Source organism: Anoplophora glabripennis, unplaced genomic scaffold, assembly GCF_000390285.2.
Source record: "Anoplophora glabripennis isolate ALB-LARVAE unplaced genomic scaffold, Agla_2.0 scaffold82, whole genome shotgun sequence".
NCBI classification, from domain to species: Eukaryota; Metazoa; Arthropoda; class Insecta; order Coleoptera; family Cerambycidae; genus Anoplophora; species Anoplophora glabripennis.
This window is the reverse complement of record NW_019416227.1, coordinates 1,094,262-1,116,420: the sequence shown is the minus strand read 5'-3', so window position 1 is coordinate 1,116,420 and position 22,159 is coordinate 1,094,262. Positions and strand designations below refer to the sequence as shown.

General features: G+C 32.5%; 2 protein-coding genes across 3 annotated transcripts in view; one reads left to right on the top strand and one right to left on the bottom strand.

The window, feature by feature from the left end:
• Positions 1-15,362, top strand: part of LOC108903459 — a 141,684-nt gene extending 126,322 nt beyond the window's left edge. The window contains exons 5-9 of the mRNA XM_018705654.2: positions 1,016-1,273; positions 5,186-5,395; positions 5,705-6,418; positions 9,556-9,900; positions 13,203-15,362. Coding sequence (XP_018561170.1) covers positions 1,016-1,273; positions 5,186-5,395; positions 5,705-6,418; positions 9,556-9,900; positions 13,203-13,508 — 1,833 coding nt within the window. The 3' untranslated portion in view covers positions 13,509-15,362. The remainder of the gene's footprint in view (positions 1-1,015; positions 1,274-5,185; positions 5,396-5,704; positions 6,419-9,555; positions 9,901-13,202) is intronic.
• Positions 1-22,159, bottom strand: part of LOC108903462 — a 105,567-nt gene that overhangs the window by 64,390 nt on the left and 19,018 nt on the right. For both annotated transcript variants that reach the window (XM_018705659.2, XM_018705657.1), the window contains exon 2: positions 20,596-20,671. In XM_018705659.2, the coding sequence (XP_018561175.1) occupies positions 20,596-20,599 (4 nt within the window). In that variant the 5' untranslated portion in view covers positions 20,600-20,671. The remainder of the gene's footprint in view (positions 1-20,595; positions 20,672-22,159) is intronic.

Below are 22,159 nucleotides of genomic sequence, written 5' to 3'. Positions count from 1 at the left end.
TTGCGGAACTCCTGAAGATTGATGGAATTTACATGATTGAAAGCCTCGATACTGCACAAATTGGTACCTATTACTAAAATAGGATTTAAACAGAGTTAATAGAGCAGAAGATATACCATAAGACTCCAATTTCAAGCTTTGGAAAAGTCGGTATACAATTAACGCGAAATTGTGAGAAAAATAAATCAAAAAAATTTCTTTTCACCTTAATCGTGATTAATTGATATTTAAAAATATCAGATGTGCAGTTTTGAAAAAAAAATTGTAAATTGTTTGCCTTGCATTATTTCTTTTATTTATTTATTTATTTATTTATTTATTTATTTATTTATTTATTTAGTTTATTTTGCTTATATGACATTACAACAATGACTGCAATCACTGACAGCAATGACTGCGCCTGTTCAAAAAAAATTTTCATCTCAAAATTTCAAAACTAGAATTTGCAAGCTTTAAAATGCTCCTTTTTCTCGATACGACTATTATTTACGAAGTTACAGTCTTTCAAATATCACTAAAAAAAATTTGAAAATTTTTCCGCTCCCTTAATTTTTTTGCCGAGTTTAATTTTAAGTTCAATTAGGTTTTAAAATATACAGTTCTAGTTAGTAAATGCAGGTGATTTGAAACTGGTTGAAATTTCCGATTCAGTTGCTTCGTAAAATATATATTTTTTTTGTTATTCTCTGTTATAATATATAATATAATATTGGATTTAATTCTGAAATTTCAGCCTGATTTTATTTAATTTTTTACATTTATCATTTTTACGGCATCGTCACCTTTTTGGTGTAGCTATTTCCCTCAGTGTGTTTTCTGCGTGCCTTTTACAGCCCATTCAAAGACCTATATCAACAGCGAAAGAGTAAAATGTAATAAAAAGAGAATTATGGACCACCCCGTACGTCCCTTATCATAATTAGTTGCGTGTGCGTCCACGCGTTCCAAATTGAAACACACACCGCTCAAAGAGCCGCGCTAATTAACGTATTATCCGCTTTAATCTCGTCCCCAGATCAGAACTGCCAACAACATCCTCCTGTTCCACCTTGGCACCGTGGACATCCTCCTCGGCGTTCTGTTCCTGATCTTTACCGCGCCCGGAAAGAGGGGCAGCGACTGGTCGATCGGGGGCGCCCCCTGCGTTCTCCACGGTTTTCTGTTCACGCTGCTACACCCCCTGGCGCTGTGGACGATATGCGGGCTCAACTGTGACAGGTACTACGTCATCGCGGCCCCCCTGCACTACAGCCACATCGTCAGCCCGAAAAAGGTAAGCGGCGGTGCTCTTTTAATTTCATTAATTCCCATTTTTTTACAAATGTTTTGTGCGAAAAAGAGGTACAAGGTCATCACTCGAAAATGTTGAATCCGATCGTGTTTTTGTTGCCTTTGAAAATTTCGGGAACGTATAATACGGGGTGTTTCCAAAGTAGTTTAAAAAATTTAAAAAATGTGTTTCTTAATTGCCAGTTTTAATTTATCTTCGTAAACGAAATTATGTAAAAATTATAAATTTGTATAAATTTAGTTGGACCATTTAAAAACTCGTTAAATTTTCTACAACTTATTCCTTAGGCTTGTAGTTTAAAATTAAAAAATGTTATTAAATGCAACCCATTTCTCTGTGGATTGTCTGCGGGAATTGAGAAATAAATACGAAACAATTAAGAGACAATCAAGAAACAGTTAAAATAATTAGGAAGCATTAAGAACTAAGTAAGGAACGTTTAGAAAACAATAAACAATTAAGAAACAGTTGATAAGCTAAGAAACAAGTAGGAAACAATTTAGTTGGTACATTTAAAAACTTGGTAAATTTTCTACAGCTTATTCCTTAGGTTTTGTAATTTAAAATAAAAAAAAAATTAAATGCAACCCATTTCTCTGTGGATTGTCTGTGTGAATTGAGAAATAAATACGAAACAATTAAGAAACAATCAAGAAACAGTTAAAACAATTAGGAAGCATTAAGAACTAAGTAAGGAACGTTTAGGAAACAATTAGGGAACAAGAAACAATGAAGAAACAATTGTTAAGCTAAGAAACAAGTAGGAAACAATTAAGAAACAAGTAGGGAACAAGAAACAATTAAGAAACAATTGATAAGCTAAGAAACAAGTAGGAAACAATTTAGTTGTTACATTTAAAAACTTGGTAAATTTTCTACAACTTATTTCTTAGGTTTTGTAATTTAAAATTAAAAAATGTTATTAAATGCAACCCATTTCTCTGTGGATTGTCTGCGGGAATTAAAAAATAAATTCGAAACAATTAAAAAACAATCAAGAAACAGTTAAAACAATTAGGAAGCATTAAGAACTAAGTAAGGAACGTTTAGGAAACAATTAGGGAACAAGAAACAATTAAGAAACAGTTGATAAGCTAAGAAACAAGTAGGAAACAATTAAGAAACAATTGATAAGCTAAGAAACAAGTAAGAAACAATTAAGTTGGTACATTTAAAAACTTGGTAAATTTTCTACAGCTTATTCCTTGGGTTTTGTAATTTAAAATTAAAAAATGTTATTAAAAGCAACCCATTTCTCTGTGGATTGTCTGCGTGAATTGAGAAATAAATACGAAACAATTAAGAAACAATCAAGAAACAGTTAAAACAATTAGGAAGCATTAAGAACTAAGTAAGGAACGTTTAGGAAATTAGGGAACAAGAAACAATTAAGAAACAGTTGTTAAGCTAAGAAACAAGTAGGAAACAATTAAGAAACAAGTAGGGAACAAGAAACAATTAAGAAACAATTGATAAGCTTAGAAACAAGTAGGAAACAATTTAGTTGGTAAATTAAAAACTTGGTAAATTTTCTACAACTTATTCCTTGGGTTTTTTAATTAAAATTAAAAAATGTTATTAAATGTAACCCATTTCTCTGTGGATTGTCTGCGGGAATTAAAAAATAAATTCGAAACAATTAAAAAACAATCAAGAAACAGTTAAAAACAATTAGGAAGAATTAAGAATTAAGTAGGGAACGTTTAGGAAACAATTAAGAAACAAGTAGGAAACAAGAAACAATTAATAAGCTAAGATACAAGTAGGAAACAATTAAGAAACAATTAAATAAGAAACAATTAGGCAACAATTCAGAAACAAGTGGCAAGCAATTAACAAACAAGCAGGAAACAACAAAGAAACAGTTAACATCTTTTGTCAATTCTCCATTCTCCCTTTTATACGTACCTATGACTTTTAAATCAATTTAAGAACGAATCTTTTGATAACGAAAACAGTATTTTCCAAGCATAAACTGTGTAGTGTATTATAGTGACTATGGTATCGTGAGAATTATCCATTTTTTAGTGTGAGTTTGAGAATACAATAAGCGTAATGGAAGAGATTGCTGTTAGTTGCCCAGCAATTAGCAACAAATCAAATTTTCTAATCTTTCTAACATTACTGTGTTTACGGTTGATTCTTATTTAACCCTGTTTATAAGTAATTTATGTTTATATGTATAACATTAAACAAACTTTCGCTGGTGGAAATAACCTTATAGTTTTATATTATAATTTTCATGTCAGAATAATTACTCGGTATAATCTCATAATAATCATTTATAGAGCGTAAGCTCTTCTTAAAAACCTTAACAATGAAATATTGCTTCAAAGGGGGTAAAGGATTATATCAGAGAATAAACAGCTGTAAGTTCCATTTCTTCTGTTCTTGAATTTCAATTTTGTCTGCTTTGTCTTAGCTAATTTCGGATTTAAAAGAAGTGCAAACAAATCGTTCCTTTTTGGTAGTCTTGACGGAAAAGAAAGTACCTATGTACTTACTTTATACAAAATTGTCTTTGGAAGGTTTGTGACGTGATATTAAGCCTGTTTTTTTTTTAAACGAAGTTATTTCGTGCAAAAATTGAGAGGAAATGGAATTATTGACACTGAAAGCCGTTATTTTGTACCATAGACAAAAAAGTTAATTTATCTCCGGTACTCTAACTATAGACAAACAGAAACCAAGCGATTCCCTTTACTTATAACGAATGAAATAAATGTTTTGTTATCTCGTTAATCCTCGTTCCGAAAACAATGACAGTCTTCTCATTTATACCAATAAACAAGAGAGCTGTAAACTTACCCATCAGCGTAGGAATTACATTAAGTTCTTTATTACTGAGCATCACACCGAGTGGATTTCCTAGTCCTACGTAAATAAATTTAAGTAAATAGAAGTTAGATTTAACCGAATCATAAAAGACTGGGAAATTTTACGAGTTCTACGAGGTTTTCATCTCTGAGCCGAACAATAAGACTCTTCTACGATCCACAGTAACTGGATGGCATTTAAGCTTTGTTAAGTAGAAATGTTTGAGATAAGATTTGAGGAATGCACTAGAGGACTTCTTTAACTAACAACTTGTTAAATTCATTGTTTTTAAACAGCTTTTGTTATTCTTTAGATAACTACATTGAATAAAAACAGTAATAGAGATTTTAGGCACATTTAAAAAAGCAACGCAGATATACAAAGTGTTTAGAAATTCAAATAGTTGGACGAGCGATTATACACGTGAGAATATGAAAAAATCTTACATACGTGAGAGTAATTCGTGAACGAGAGGTGTAAGTATGGTAACAAAATTCCCGCACACCCAGTAAGCAAATACAAGGCTTTAGAACCTGTAAAGGCGCCATAAAAAGTGGGCTATTTCAAAACTAATCGCGTGAATACCCCTCGTTTTGGAAATAGCCCATTTGAGAGTACCCTGCAGTCGACAGACGAAACGGTGATTACAACTTACAAGCATTATTATCTCTAATAAGATGGGCAGCACGTATCTCTCAATTTCACGTTTCAAATGCCACCGACATCCTTAGCATTCTCGGAGTATTGAACCTCGAAGGGGAAGACAATTAGTGTTTTGGACAGCCATTCTTCTTAGAAGGCAATACCGTATCTTATATGACCCTTACCCTTGAATAAATATAAACATTTAATTAACTTAACAACCGATATTCGCCAATTTAAAATTAAATATACAGGGTGTTAATTAAGTATCTTAATTGTTGCCGGCAAACCGTTATAATTATTAGAGCACAAATAACTATTGCTATTAACTAAACATTCTTTCATTTCAACAATCGTCAATATTATTCATTTTTTTTTTGATAACGTCTTCATCTTCTTTTTATTTGCTACAACGAATTTTTTGTCATTTCACAGGTCCTAGCTGGTCTAGGATGCGGCTGGGCCATAGCAATTCTTCTATGCATTCCACCACTATTCACGGTAGCTCCTTATAGCTACATACCAGGGTTGGGGGCGTGCGGACCCGATTTTTCCGCAGGCGGAGGAACCTTGTGGTACTCCACCTTGTATACGGCCTTTACGTTACTGCTACCCGCCACCGTCATCATATGTTGCAACTTAAAAGTGAGTTTTGCTCAAATACCCTTTAGAGCCTAATAAATTCCGCCCAGTAAATTGTTGTTTGTTCAAGTATATACGAAGGCATGTTTGGCTCAATCCCTATATTTTGACGTTAACAATCTGCCATTAAGCTGTGTACCATTATTAATGACTCACCCTATATAACTAGATCTTGACTAATTAATCAGAAACTGTGGCTTCACTTCCAATCTTTTATAGGTCTTAGATCACTCACTTCCAATCTTTGAAAAGTTTAAGGAAATCAAACTTGTTAAAATCAAATCGTTAATAAAAAATCTGGATACGTTTCAGATCCTCATGATAGCCCGCTACCACCGCCACCGAATCGCCTCCGCCATCTACGAGGTCACCCTGTCCGCCCAGGTAACCATCACCCACCAAAGAAACCCCTTCTTCGTCCCGACGGTCACGACGCCATCCTCCGGCGGCCCCAAGTTCCGCGGCCGCAGCGCCATCTACAGCGTATTCCAATTGCTCGGCTCCTTCCTGCTCCTCTACGTCCCCTACTACGTCATAATCCTGTGGGAGGCCACGCTGGGCTCCATGACCTCCACCAGCAACAAGATGGTGTACGACGGCAAGCTCCACCCCCACTTCTACACCCTGGCGTCGACCCTACTGATATCCACCCTGCCGATAAACGGTTTCCTGTACGGGGTCAAGAGCAAGACCCTGAGGAAGACATTCCAAAACTACTGGAGGAAGAAACAGACCAAGAGCGAGGTGAATCAGGAGATCCAGGCTAGGACACCGTCGACGTGCGGGTCCAGGAGGCCCTCTTTAACGCCCTTGGGGTTCCTAAACAGACCTACCATACAGAGGAGGCTTTCGGAGACGTTGTTCGACGTTAACAAGGCCATGAGGAGCCCGAGCAGGAGCAGTAAGATCAAGAGGATAGCGTCGGAGATCACCTGGAGGCCCGCTTCTGCTAACAGCCTGGATTTGTCCCCGAAAGAAGAGTATATCAGGCAAATCAAACAGACTAGCAGCTGTAACACCTTGCAAGTAAGTTTTTATATAAATTGAGGTGCTTTCCAACTTTTTAACTACGACACGAAAAGAAAATGGGTTAAAAATGGGGAGAGTTGTATTTTTTCTTTCTTATTTTGACGTCATTTAAGTCCTGAATAAAACTAAAATTTTCGGATCCAACGTCAAATGTAGTAATTTTTAGCATATTTTGGTCTATTGTGGTAGCAACATGCACAAGAAAATAGATAATAGCGCAATAAGTCATCGGGTCGAGCCAGTCGAGTGGTGTGATGTCACAAATGATCTTCGAACGACTCGGATTGTTTCAAATTTTTAAGAATTAGAAATTATTTATTGTGGTTAAGCTGTCGACATGATTTTTCAACATTTATTTAAGGAGGTTTATCTGATTTGGAATTGACAAACAAATATTCATAAAAAATTAATATAAGCTTATTAATATGAAGAAAATCCTCAAACAAAATTATAACTAGTTTGAATACCTAAGAGACGAGATACTAATAAAATAATTTTTCACGATTTAGTACGAAGTCTTATGAGAATGCAATGAGAATACATAATTTATCATAATTCTCCTTCAAATTGCTGTCGTTGACTAACTTATCCTCCATATGCGTGATAGCGACAACGCCGCGGTCTCGACGTTGCGTATTATTTGAAATTTGCAGGTGTCCAAGCAAACAGAATGATCGAACGCGAGCGAGCGAACGCCGAGGCGAGCGAGCCAGCCAAGTTCAACGTTGACAGATCTAAAGGCTTACTACTTTAGTCAATAGCGAATCTACAGAAACTCTCGTTAGACTTTAGATGTACCTCCGTACCCGATAAACCTCCTTAAGGAAAGTGCTTATGAAAAATTTAAGAACAAGTTATAAATTAATTATTACTGCACAAGCCAATTATCGAAGATGTGAAAATATAGAATTATAGAACCTTACTCAAAAAAAAAAACGGTGTATTAACATACGTTAACAGTTATACCACCCCAACAGGGTACCAATAGACATTTAGCAATATTTTATATATTGCTAATTTCAATTAATTAATTTCTTCAAAATTTTTTTTTAATTAAGTAATTGACATTGCCATTTTCTTTGCGGTTGAAGGAAATTACCTCATTAAAAAATTGTAACATTAATTTTAAACAGTTGACAATTTCCATTATTTTTTCCACACTATTGTACTTATATCCGTATTTTGCAGCGTATGTCGTCTGTTCAATCGGATTGTCCGAAATTGGTAAATTATCACACCTTCCACCCCTATTTTTGAAAATCAATTTACACTACTTTACACACCCTTTTTATATTGCACTGTTCTATACTATTTCAAACTGTATAGATGCACTAAATATCCTTTGCATTATGCTTATAACATGCTCCTGTAAATTAAGTTTGTTTGTTAAGTTTGTATCAGATTTATGTGCTCTTATTTAAATTCGAAGGGGACCTACTGAGCTAATTTACAGTAAGTCTGAAAATTTTCCAAAATTCTAAGCCGATGAAGTATATCAAAAAGTAACTTGTTTTTAAGGACATGCAAAACAGCGTTACAAAGAAATTGTCCCAGGGTCAGGCAAAAGCCGCTCGGGAATTCGCTCTTTTTGCATTAAATTAGACCTTATTTTTACGGTAATTTAAAAAAAAATTCCTAAGCCTCTTCGTTCCCGAGATAACTTTTTTATATAACGTTAATTGTTAATTAATTATTGGACGTATCGGACCGGGATTTTAGAGACAATTAAAGAAAGCGTTAAACTTTTATTTCCAAAGAGTTTTACATTGATAGTTCATGTAATAAACGCGCTAGTAACAGTAAAAGTTGACGATAATGAACGACTTGCACGCGGAAGGAGCGCCGGGCCCGCGCATGCGCATGAACACCGCCCTCGTTGCGCGTGAAATTTTTTAACCAAATTTGAGACGTTCAAGTAAAAAATCTGACAAAAAGGCATTCACGCTCAAGCGCGGGCCCGGCGCTCCTGATCCCTTTTACAGGCTGTTCATTATCGTCAACTTTTACTGATGCATATGTGATTACTACATGAACTATCAATGTAAAACTTTTTGAAAGTAAAAGTTTAACCCTTTATTTAATTGTTTCTAAGCTATCTTGCGAACAAAGAGAAAAAAGGAGCTCTACTTAATACAAAAAGAGCAAATTCCCGAGCGGCTTTTGCCTGACCCTGGAACAATTTGTTTATAACGCTGTTTTGCAAGTCTTACTTTGTTAATTGTAAAGGGCTATACTTAATTTCAACTGTTTGAAATTTTTCTTTTTCGGTACGTTTGTTTGGATCAATTAGAACCTACATCTACGACATTAACTTCTAAACTTGACGTTTAGTTAATTAAACAATTAGTTGCAAAAAACAAGTTTGAAGTTTCTAGGTTTATGATCTAATTCGACTGGAGTATTAGACAAATTTTTAGAGTTGATTTGAATTAATTTAAATTGAAGTGAAACTTAAGTTTGGCTAAAATGTTGACTACCCTCGTATTATAGCAGACATAACTCCTGGTGTAATGAAGAAAAAAAACCTTTCACACAAATGATTGTGTGTCGGTCGAAAGTTATATGTTTTCCAGTTGCGCATTACTTTGCCGTACATCTCCTTTAAACTGTGAGCTCAAATTATATTATGTAAATCGTATTACCCACCTCAGAGGCCCAAACCTAATTGAAAGCGAACTCCAAATACCCAACAACAGACTACACAGAACTCGAGACAGGATACCAGTGACATTTAGTATGATATTAAAATATATTTTTCACGATTTTCGACGTACCAAAATTAAAACTAAAAAAGATACATATATACTTGTGCGCTTACTTAACATTTTCTCCATTTTATTATATTACCTTTTTCGACCCTATATTTAAATCAATTTGTTTTGATTAAAGTTCGGGGACTCGTGGTTCCTAACAGAACCGGACTTGCTTTACAAATGTGAAAATGAACACCTTCTCAGAAAATAACCAGTTAGAACTTTCTATAAGTGCCATGTGTCCCGAACTTTCATTATGATAAAAAGAAGTGCATTGTTATTTGCCATCCTAATCTTCCCTGACATTTATCCCCTTTTTCTTATATTCGATTTAATTTCCTATAAATTTTACCGATAACTAAGACAAAGAAAATTCCCCAGGTGCCGACTAACAACCAGGAAGTGGCGACGATCACAGAGGACGAGATCTACATCAAGCTGAAGAAACAGGGCAAAACGTCGCCGACGAAATCGAGCCCGACCAACATCCTCCTGACCAAATTGTTCAGCTTCGAGCACGACAAGCTCTCGAAAAAGACCGCCGCCGTGCAGGACGTGCTGGAGAGCACCCCCAGGAAATCGCCCAAGATACTGATAACGCGAGCCTTCTCCGAGGAGAGCGACAAGAACTCGAACCCCAACACCCCCAGCAGGGAGATCACCAAGAAGCACAGCACCTCAGCTTCGACTCTGATAGAGAGGAAATGGCGCCAGCTGAGATACAAGGTACAGGGCATTTTTCTCTAGCAGACGCACGACTTACACGCACACACAGGCGCGGGGTGTCCTTCGTTTTAGTGTGTTCTGTTTGCCACTGCAACTCTGGTCTTGCTAAATGTTCTTTTCTACTGACAGAGATAAAAGTTGTACTTTAACTCTAGTGGAACGTCTTTTCAATGCTGCTGTTTGTATGTGGATGTTGTTGTAGACTACATAAGTGTTTTTACAGGGGAGAGGTAAGTTTTGGGCTTGAAAGAATAAGTAGAGGATGCACAAATGCTATTTGGAACCTTCTTTCTCTACAAATTACACAGCTGCTCAAAAAAATAGGCTCTATTAGACCAGACATTTGATTGTAAATACATTCGAATTCAGGGTCTTATTGCACTATAACCCCGTAACAGCATAACCCAATAACCCCATCACCTTGGGTCACCTGGGTTTTTTTTTTTTTTCAAAAAGATATAACATCTTGACAATACCTTGACTGTACAATCAGCGATCGTGAGTTTTTGCGACCAAAATCATTCAAATAACAACATGGGGTTGCGAGGTTATGTGGTTGTGGGGTTGCAGAGTTATAGGGTTCCGGGTTATAAGGTTATGGTGCAATGAGATCATCAATTTGTGTATTCTTAATTATGACCGAGTTGTAGAAAAAATAAATTTAAGGTGTACATTGAATATACGAACTACAATCAGCAAAAAAATTAAAGGAGCGGAAAAATTTCTAAATTTTTTAGTGATTCTAAAGTTTTTAGTGAAAGCTTGTTTGTAACTTCGGTCGGTGAAATCAAAAGAAATTATGCAAGGCAAAAATTTTAAAATTTTATTTTTTTTCAAAACTGCACATGGGCTCAGAAATGTTTTTTCTGATTTAATCAATGCTAGAGTCCATTGGCCTGATTCATCAACTTCAATTACTTAATTTCAAATTAAATTTTCTGCTATTTTCGAAAATCAACAACTACTTTGCAAATTCTGCAAAAAGTTCCAATGTTTGTAGGTTTTTTTTAGCTCAATATAGATCATAAAGCCTGTAAATTTTGAAATCGATCGACCGAACCGTTTTTCTTTCCTAAATCGTCAAAGTTTTATAAAAAATTAAAGGAGCAGTTTATTGCTCCTCAAACATGAATTTATTAATGATTAAGATGAAACAAATTTTTTTTACTTCATTTTTCTCACTATTTCGCGTTAAATAATCTTGATATAGCAAAAAAAAATTCAAAATTATGAAAAAAAATCAATTTAAAAAAAAATTTAAATTTTCAAAATTTAAAAAAAAATGTTTGCGTCCTCTAATTACTATTTTCAATGTTCAAAATTATGAAAAAAAATCAAGTTTAAAGAAATAATTAAGTTTTTCATATTTAAAAAAAAAATATCCTCAAGTTACTATTTTCAAAATTTAAAATTATGAAAAAAATTCAATTTTAAAGAAAAAATTAAATTTTTCAAATTTAGAAAAAAATGTCCTTGCGTCCTTTAATTACTATTTTCAAAATTCAAAATTATGAAAAAAAAATTAATTTTAAAGAAAACTAAATTTTTCAAAATTTTTTAAAACATTTTTGCGTTCTCTAATTACTATTTTCAAAATTCAAAATTATGAAAAAAAAACAAGTTTAAAGAAAAAATTGTTTTTCATATTTATAAAAAAAAAAATTTATCGAAAAAAAAATCAAATTTAAAGAAATAATTGTTTTTCAAAATTAAAAAAAAATGTTTGCGTCCTCTAAATACTATTTTCAAAATTCAAAATTATGAAAAAAATTCAATTTTAAAGAAAAAATTAAATTTTTCAAATTTAGAAAAAAATGTTTGCGTCCTTAATTATTATTTTCAAAATTCAAAATTATGAAAAAAAATAAATTTTAAAGAAATGAACTAAATTTTTCAAAATTTAAAAAAAATTTTTTTTCTCTAATTACTATTTTCAAAATTCAAAATTATGAAAAAAAAATCAAATTTACAGACAAAATTGATTTTCATATTTAAAAAAAAATTTATCGTCTAATTACTATTTTCAAATTTCAAAATTATGAAAAAAAATTCAATTTTAAAGAAAAAATTAAATTTTTCAAAATTTAAAGAAAAATGTTTGCGTCCTGTATATTACTATTTTCAAAATTCAAAATAATGAAAAAAAAAATCAAATTTAAAGAAATAATTGTTTTTGAAAATTAAAAAAAATGTTTGCGTCCCCTAATTACTATTTTCAAAATTTAAAATTATGAAAAAAATTAAATCTTAAAGAAAATACTAAAATTTTCAAAATTTTTTAAAAAAATTTTGCGTTCTCTAATTACTAATTTCAAAATTCAAAATTATGAAAAAAAATCAAATTAAAAAAGTTTTTCAAAATAAAAAAAAAATTGCGTCTAATTACTATTTTCAAAATTCAAAATTATAAAAAAAATCAATTTTAAAGAAATAATAAAAATTTTTGCGTCCTGTATTTTACTATTTTACATTGTTTCAAATGTCGAAAAAAAAATTTACGAAATGTAAACAAAATTCAAAATTTAATTTTATTTTTTTCGATATTTAATGAGTATTTAACTCATAATTATGAAAAAAATCACACAAAAATTTGGAAATTTTTCTGCTCATTTAATTTTTTTGCCGTTTAATTAAAAAAAAAATAAATTGTCAAAGTATTGTTCTCAAAAAATATAAAGAGAAGAGATTTTCTTCAAGGGAGAAGGTTCTAAAAGGAAGTAGACGCACGCCTTATAGGGGAAGTAGTATTTTAATGTATTATGCTCGATGCTTTAACCTGTTCTCTTAAAAATTTCATGTGCTTGCAAATTTGATAAAAAGTATTGTAATATTCCAAACTGACAATTCTTTAACCAAACAGTTGATTTATTTATGAGATACCTACAGAGTGATACATTTTTATGATCGTTATTTTAATGAACAATGCCCAAAACAAATACAAAAAATTAACGAGATCGAAATGTTAAAGTTTAAAACAAATAAATCTGATTTTCAGAAGAAAAATCGGTATTGTTGCAACAAAAAAACGGAAGGGCCAAAGGATCAAACAAAGTTCAATATGTTGAATTAAATCAATTGGTTAAAATACAAAATTTCAATTCCATCCGCTGATAATTGGTGTAATTTTTCACATTTTACTCAACTAATCTCGATTGTAGACGCAACGGTTTGTCATTGTTCAACAATTTTGTACTTAAAAAACATGAATTTTCACATTTTCACATTTCTCAAGTATTCCAGGTATTGGGTGCTCTGAAATGTAACATTTTTTTTTGTCACGCTTTTCATTTCACGTTTTTAAGGACGAAGACAGCGACTGCGACGGCCAGAAGTCCTACTACAACACAACGAAGCCCCTCCTAGACAACAGCTCGCTGGACAATAGGTCCAGCGACTCCTCCGAGAATTCGGAAACGTCCAGCGGACGGCTGTGCCTGGCCCTGGACCAGAGCCACCTGACCGACGGCGAAGCCGAGGCGGCCGAGGACCAGCTCCTCCTCTCGTGGAACACCCACAAAAAGTACAAGGGCGACGACATCCGGAAGCCCCGGCCGAATCTACTGAGACAGACTCTAGTCAACGTGCAATCACCCGAGATAGTACTTTAGTGATATTATAGCCGTTATGGTTTCCGTTCTCCTAGCCGTTTAAGTTCTCGATGTGATGTCTACATGTGATAAGCGACTTGTTCTGGGGTCTCCCTTTTGAACGGTACACTTTATTTGTATTTCGTAGCGGTGCCAGGTGGGTAACCTGGAAAATACCCACGCAGGTGTCAAAAACTTATTAATTTGCTGAAAAACAACTAGGAATCTTCGAAGGACCTTCGAACTTGATCTCTAGGTCATAGTCAAGGTCATCATCGAATGATCCCAGCAAACTATAAAACTTTCAATCAGAGTCCGTCGTAGAAAATATCCCAAAATCGTATTCTGAACCTTATTTGACCTTAAAATAACTCAAACATTGACATAAAGACATATCTGAACGTAACATCTATCTCTCCACATCTATCCATTTCCTGTGTCAGAAATACATCTGCCACATCTAAAAATCCAAGTTGACCTTCAGATGACCTCTACGGTTGACCTTCGTGCCAAGATCAAGGTCACCATCGAATGTCCCCCTCAGAAACCTACAACTTTTGTTTAAAAAGTTTCTCTTGAAAGTCCTTCCCTAATACGAGTATTGCAATCCGTTATTTAAAATGGAACACTCTGTATAACAGACAACAACCAACAGTGGTAAAGAAATTAACTTTCTTTAATGCTACAAGTTAATTATAGATGTTTAAAATTATGTAAATATTTAAATTTTGTCACGTGATCAATTAATTGTGACGTCATTTAGTGCGGCAGAAAACAATTGCATTGTCGACGAGATGCTTGTTGTCTTATGCTGTCTGGATGTTCTGCATGGTCAATTTTTTACCCATCTTTCCCATGTAGCGAGCAATCTCAAAAATTAACCTCCTGTCCCTGTGAATGATCTCGATCACACTAAATGACGTTTTGGAGTCAGCGTGGTAGCAAACAATTGTTTAAATTTTTAATTAACAACCTCTAAGAGATTTCTAATATTTTTGCTACATGATTATGTCTATTACTCAATTATTTCTAGATATTTAAAAAATATATGAAAGTTAATTTAAAAAATAGTCTGAAATCCCTAGACATCATTCTAGATTCTCAAATTTGAAATATTTTCCCCTAGAACTAGGGAAAATCAGAAAATCACCAAATTTGGCATCACCAGTATTAGCACTAAGGCATAAAAGTCAGATTAAACTGGGTATACTAGGTGTCCTGATGCGGCTGATTAATCTCAGGGTTATGCAAATTGTATATAACAAAACAATAACATTTTGGGATGTTCTGCAAGCAGTTTTTTGTTTTATGTGGGATCCAGCCAAGAATGGATATGAACTAGTCGCGAACGAGTGGTATGACGTCACAACATGGCTGCCGTTCGTTTCTCCAACCTCCAAATTCATTATTTATTTTGAGGGAGAAATCGTTGAAAAATAATTTAAATTTTTTACCCATTAACTTTAAAATATAAATTAAAATGAGCAATGTGGATTTATAACTGACGATAGCTACTTCTTTTTTAAAAATTTTCATGCTCAATAATTTTGTGTATATTGTCATAATTTACATTTTAGATTTTATTTTTTTGCGTTTACGCTAGTCAATAAGCATTTTAATGTAGATAACATTAAAGTTTTATAAGGAGAATATGACACCGTGATAAAAAAATAAGATGTCGTATAAATACCTACTAATAAAATCTTATTACTTATTAGTACGGATTAAATAAAAGTAATCCTAATTTGTACACGATATACAGGATGTAACAGCGAGTGTTTTGATTAAAGACTTCATTGCATATAAGTTTAATTTTAGATTATACAGGGTGATTCAGAATGTATATAAAAAAAGAAATTTTAAATGTACTCCTACAAATACAATTTTGTAAAAAAAATCAAAAAGGTCAGTTCGAAAATGATTTAGAAATACACTTCTGCACGGCACTGGAAACTGGTCCACTGTAAAACCTGACCTGCGCAAGGCACAGCACGCAGTCGGCGACTGGCACGGCGGCAAAAAACGGGCAAAAAATGTAAAGATTTTCTTTCCCAAGGAAAGAAATAAATAAAATTTTAGGTATAACACCTATTTTATATCAACAAATTCAACTGCTTTTGCCGCTATTGTAATTATTAATTAATAAAATGAATTTGAGATTCATTTGATAAACATGGCTTATCCAGTTTTTACGAACTAACACAAATGTTGTCTTGCTTCACCATAAATTAAAACGATATCGATCAACTTTGAGTTGCTATACACGTAAGATATTTTTGAAACTTGAAAAACTAATGTAAACATTATCGCAAAGACGTTTTAATACTAAAATCGAATTTCAGTATTCGGGATCGCACAACGCGAATGACGCTAGAGACCACAGTAGCCCAGCAATGTAAGTGTTGAAAAGGCTACAACTTCAATCATTTTTCTCTCGGAAACTGTAAGGATTTTACAATTTTTTTTTTACGATATTGACTCGTTGAATTGTGAATCACCCTGTATAGGAATATACAAATAAAGTGTACCATCATAGAAGATATGCACCAAAATAGATAAATATAATATACCAAAAAAATTATATGTATATATTGAAACAGCTACGCCAAAAGAAATGGAAGATCACAATTATTAGAATATTCGTCTCACAATAAAAAAAAATAAATAAAAACAGTTGAAGAACCATCCATTTCCATTTGCCTAGCTAATTAGTTAGTGTATTTTCTTATACAGATTTTGATCGAAATTACTCAAGATTAGGTTTTACCGTAACTTTATATACAGTGTGTACAGCCGCGATTGTGTTCTGGAGAAGAAAAACTTTTTGTATTTTAAATTTATGAAAAATATTTCATTTTTTATAAAAATTTCTGCTTGTTCTCTCAAACTCTTGAAAAAAAATTTTTCCTCATCAGAACGTGAGTAACACTGTATAAACTCTACCACGCGTTTTAAATAACAATGAATTAATTAGTAGAGACCTCGAAGACAGTTACGGCCCAACCTAGTGTTGGTTTTCGAATTTTTTCTGTGACCGCCATCTACGTCTAGGCAACAAGTTAAATACAATCGATTATTGAGTGTTGCTTACAAGCAGAAATGGTTGTGCAAGAGATCAGCTTGCTACAACACACCTGTTAATACGCAATTTTAGACGATTTAAAAATGTTAAAACATTAATGCAAAATTTATCGATAGTTATGTAAGTAGTGAATACCAAAAGATATGAAAAAATATATTTTTAAAGAACATTCCACTTATCGTTAGGATGAAATATATCTGAATTTGTTGCCGAAAAAAAAAAAACAATCTCATTCTAAATACCAATTTTGTTTTGGAGGCGGTAAAAATTAATGAGGTGCGCTGAAAATATATTTCATCATGGAAAAGTTACTGTATAATATTACAGGGTAAAAAAAACAATCGTTTTGTAAAAACAAATATCAACATATCCTAAAATGAGTAAAACCAATCAGTATTAGCGTAGAACTTTGCTCCAGAGTAATAATTATTGTTATTGTTTTTATTATTATTACTAATAGATGTACAAGAGAAATTAAGAATCTAGTCAAATGAATGTGAAAGTCGCCGATACCGCCGCGCGCCGGCGAGACTTGTATCTAAATAGAGATTATTACTAAGTGGTACCTAGAAGTCGTTTTAGATTATATCCGTCGTTTCTTTTGCAAAGAGTTCTAGATTATTAAATTATGTAAATGTGTCAAAGGAAATGTAATTTTGTTAAATAAATGTTACTATAAAGGTGTGGCTCGTTTAATTTCACAACACTGTTTATGTTTATTGAGAAACATGCCTGGTATGCGTAAATAATAACAGATGTTTATTTCCGAAAAAAAAAAAAAAAAAAACATGAGGAAACAAATTGTGTTCCTGAATGAGAAAAGTAATTTCCGTAACTGATATTCATCTGGAATTAATTTTGGATTTGATTTTCAAAATAAATAAATATTTTATGTGGAGATGTGGAAAATATTGGAGAAACCAGAATATTGTGTACAGGGTGTAGATTTGAATGGGAGTCGTATTTGTATGTTACTCCTATCAAAAAAAATGTTTCAGATAAAAATCATTGGATATCAAGAAACCAATTTGTTGGTGACCTTGGCTTGACCTTAAATTTCAAGGTCAAACAAAAGTCAAATTGAAAATATTAAAGGGAACACTTCATTTTTCATACGAGCAATTGATAGGGCACCAAATTTTACCTCTGAATATACCTAGAATCAGAAAAAATTTTCTCTATGTCCTTGGAGGTCATTTAGAGGTCAAACTCATTTTTCTTTGAATAACTGGACAGAAGAAAATGTAGGATTTTGAGTGACAATGATGGTGACCTTGGATTTGGCCTTCACCGCAACATGCAAGGTCAAATAAAGGTCAACTTAAAAATACTAAACGGAATACATTATTTTTCATGCTAAATTATTTCAAATATTTGCAGGATTTTGAGTTACATATTAGATGATGACCTTGGATTTGACCGAACAGTAGATTAGATACTCTACAAAATGGCCTATCGTTAAATAATATTAATTATTATTCTAACAATGCATTAAGTTTTAAAATTCAAGATCACACTAATAGTTTTAGTTAAATTAAATTCTATTTTATATCCATTATTTTTCATGAAAAATTAGTTTGACCTTCAAATCAAGGGCAAAAAATCTGTAATCCTAATTCTGACAAAATTTGTCGCTGAATCAGTTGCTCACAAAAAAATAACGTATTCCATTTGATAATAAGTTGACCTTAGTTTGACCTTGCAACTTGCGGTGTTTAACCTCCAAGGACATACAGAAAACAATTTCTGATCTTATATTCAGAAGTAAAATTTGGTGCTTTATCGGTTGTTGGCGTAAAAATAGAGTGTACCTACCTGATTAGTGTTTTTATTTATTTTTTATTACATCAAAATATTCGGATTTTTTTTTAATATCCGGCGCATCGTTTGCTTTAAAAAGGCAACAGTCAACAGCCGAGCTCGGGAACTGTCCAGTAATGGCGTAGACAAGAGTTCAAATAAATTATGTACAGGGTGTTTGTAAATAACTGCGAAATATTTTAGGGGGCAGTTGCCGAAGTTATTTTGTGAAAACAAGTTTATATAAAAGGAGGTCGAAATATGCTTAGTTTACAACATACAGAGTATTTAAATTTTAATTTATTATTTATTTTTATTAATTATTTCAGAGTTTTAAATATATTGGCTGGAAATTTGAAAAACGCTTTAGAGGGATAACTGTGCGTTTTTCGGGGTGATCCGAATATATCTACTTGTACCAGTGGCGTTCGTGCTAGAATGCCACGACCTTTTTTAATACAAAAAAATGATACGCCACTGACTTTTTCCCGTTTTCAAATTATTTTAGAATTCCGCCATCAATTCTGAATGAAATTGGTCTCTTCAATTTTTTTCGTAGGATGCACCGTTTTTGAGGAAAAAATAAAACATATTTTACTGCAAGTTGAGTATTTTTAATTTCTGTTGATACATTATCTAGTAGGTTGCTGTCAATATTTCAATATTTCTAAATAAAATACAAATATCAAATTTCGAGTCAATATATTTATAACTGAAATAATTAATAAAAATTAATAAAAAATTAAAATGTAAACACTGTATCTCAGAAACGAAGCATCGCGAATCATATTCCGACCTATGTTTACAAAATAACTTCGGTAACTACCCCCTAAAATATTTCGCACATGCAAAAAAATACAAATACATCTGCTTTGAAGTTAAATAATCTGTAGATATAGACGGTGTTTCTTAAGTAGAGGTCAAAAATCGGTTTGGAATACAAAAAAGTGTAAAGACACAAAAAGTGAAGATAACACGATGGCGCATATGATGACTTATTTTATTTGTAATATTGTACAGATTAATATATTTTTTTGGCAAAATAATGATCGATGATACCCACACCTCCGCCACTGGTAAGTTTCCAAAGCTGGTAATTTTTTGTTTCATACCTACTGTCATATTAAATATGCAAACCGAATTTGGTTAAATTATCTCTAGCGGTTTAGAAATTAAAAATTAAAAACTGATTTTTTTCTTTTAATTTTTGACACGCTGTAGCTGGACAATGTCTGCCTTAAGACCAAACATTTATATAACAAATAACCCTTATTTTTAGCCACAAAATGCGAACCTGGATTTTTGACCTCTGCTTAAGAAACACCCTGTATAATAATAGACAATTCTGTTAATTTTGATTTAGGTATGTATGTATGTACAAGCACTCAAGATGACATACGATTTTAATGTTTCGGAAGATCTAAATTAATAAGGACGATATGGCCAATTAATTTTTCCACCGATAATACGACCTCTGCCCCCGGTTAATTTTCGAACAAACAGTATCAATTGAAACAATTAAACTTTTATTGGATGACTTGCAATCAATAATTATTTGGATATTCGAAAATCATTAGTATTCTACGATTCTTTCTTTTGTTACCTATCGGTATATCGCATAAAATAACATCACGAGATACTAAAAATAAGTCGACATAAAGTCAAAGGTGTTCAAATTCAGTAACCGTTCGATTCGCTCGATAAATAAAATGTCCCTGAAGGATATTAACAATAATATTTATAAGCAAACAACGCTGTTAACAATAGAAAATAAACTCCTACAAAGAAATGGCCTCCTCAGCGCGGAAACGCAATGCCATTTTTTTAAATAAAAGGTTTTTACCGGCACTTTCGATTTGGTACAATTCTCAGTTGTCACGGACTCGTACACTTTGGAAAGAGTGAAGTACAGCATGTTCTTGTTCTTTCACCGTTTCGTATCATTTAAAACTTTATGTAACTCGGACAAACAATTTAAAAAACGATAAATATTCAAAGGTTAAACGAAATGCATTTCCAGTCACTGATCCGCACATTCATCCTGCCTACCACTTATTGTGGGATATTTTCGCTTAAATTTGAATAACAAACACGTCCGAGAACGTACACGTATTTTTCGATTACTCAACCGTCTTAACCTTGATAACCCACTAGTACACATACCTAACCTACAACCGCGTATAATAAAACTAATAACGTTAATAGTTACTACAATCTGTGACTCACCCATGGTTGCGATATTCCCTTGGTCAGTTCCTTTGCCGTTCCTTTGGTTCGTTCTGGGGCGATTTTCTCCGGTATCCTAAAAACGACATGAATTTGCGAATTACTTGTACGCCACAACACGTGATGTTACTGCTGAGCCGATTGAATTTTTACTATACATAAATTTTCTGTTAAAAACGCCGCTGAACGAGAAAGTAACCCTGCTGGATATGGAACAATACCTGCTAAATTGCCAGACGGTTGTACGGTTTATCTTCGAGTTTTTACAGCTAATGCAAATAAATTGCAGAAAATTCCAGACTACTTTAAACACAGACGATAAAGGTGCCTTGCGTGCTTTTTAATTTCTCTTTCGTACCGTACTGGTAATCCAATTAACCATAACTTTTCAATGTTTATTTAAAAAAGTAAATAACAGTTATCATACTTCAATGTTTAAATTAAATTGTAATAAGTCACAAAGACAAGTGGACTAAATTGCTAATATCAACTTTATCGGTTTTTCTTTTAATAATAATAACGTAATATTTTCGACATAATTTACATTTTCGTAGTTTGTAAGTATGTATAACTAATTTAAAATTATGGAGCCATTATTGGAACAAATCATGTACAGGATGTTTCAAAACTCTTGTTTTTAAAGTGCCTATAATAATTTGTAACATACTTCACACTCTTTATGAAATAAAGAACAGTACACATTGACATACAACCAAATATTTTTTTTAATTATTTACAAATTTAGACGAGTGAATTTCAGGTTACGTCGAAGTACTTTTGTTAATAAAAAAAAAAACATTAACTGCTCTTTGAATCGTACAAGAGGTCTTGTAGAGCATAATAACCGCTTTAGTGGCCATACGCTTCATTAAAATGATAAACTTATTATATTGTTCGATTATTTATAGTGTATTAAAATATCCACAACAAGAAAGAGTAAATCTTGTATATAAGTGTAGACACAAAATTCACTCGAGCCCATTCACAGCGATCTAGATTCAATAATCATTATTATTAACGAGAATAATCGTCAAGGTGAAGTAAGAAGAAGGTAGGCTCATTGTAGGAATGTCACGAAGATGTCTTACCTATACATATTGATTACATATAGTGCATGTTTAAATAAAGTGTATAACTTCTATTTATGGTTTTAGATATGATCATTGTACTTTATTTTAAATATGTATATTAAGCTTATTCAAATAAATTCAAATTTTAAAATCATTAAATAATGATCATGTCACCAAATCACTGCGATAGATAGATCTTAGCTGTTTCTGGACTTAAAGGGTTGCTTTTTCAAGTGGCCTTCTTATAAATGGATTTAATAAATATATAACTAAATTTAGAAAACTTTTAGAAATAACTCAATGTTGCACAAAATAGTTGTTTTCCGCAATATCATCGGTTAAAATTCTTGTTTATTAGGTTAGATATAGGGTGTAAGTAATAACAGAATAAATTTAATATGATATATTAACCAAGAAAACTATAATATTTTACTAAAGAACCCCGCACAAAGCTCATAGATTTCAGTTCCAGATGGATTTGTCTGGGTTTTTAA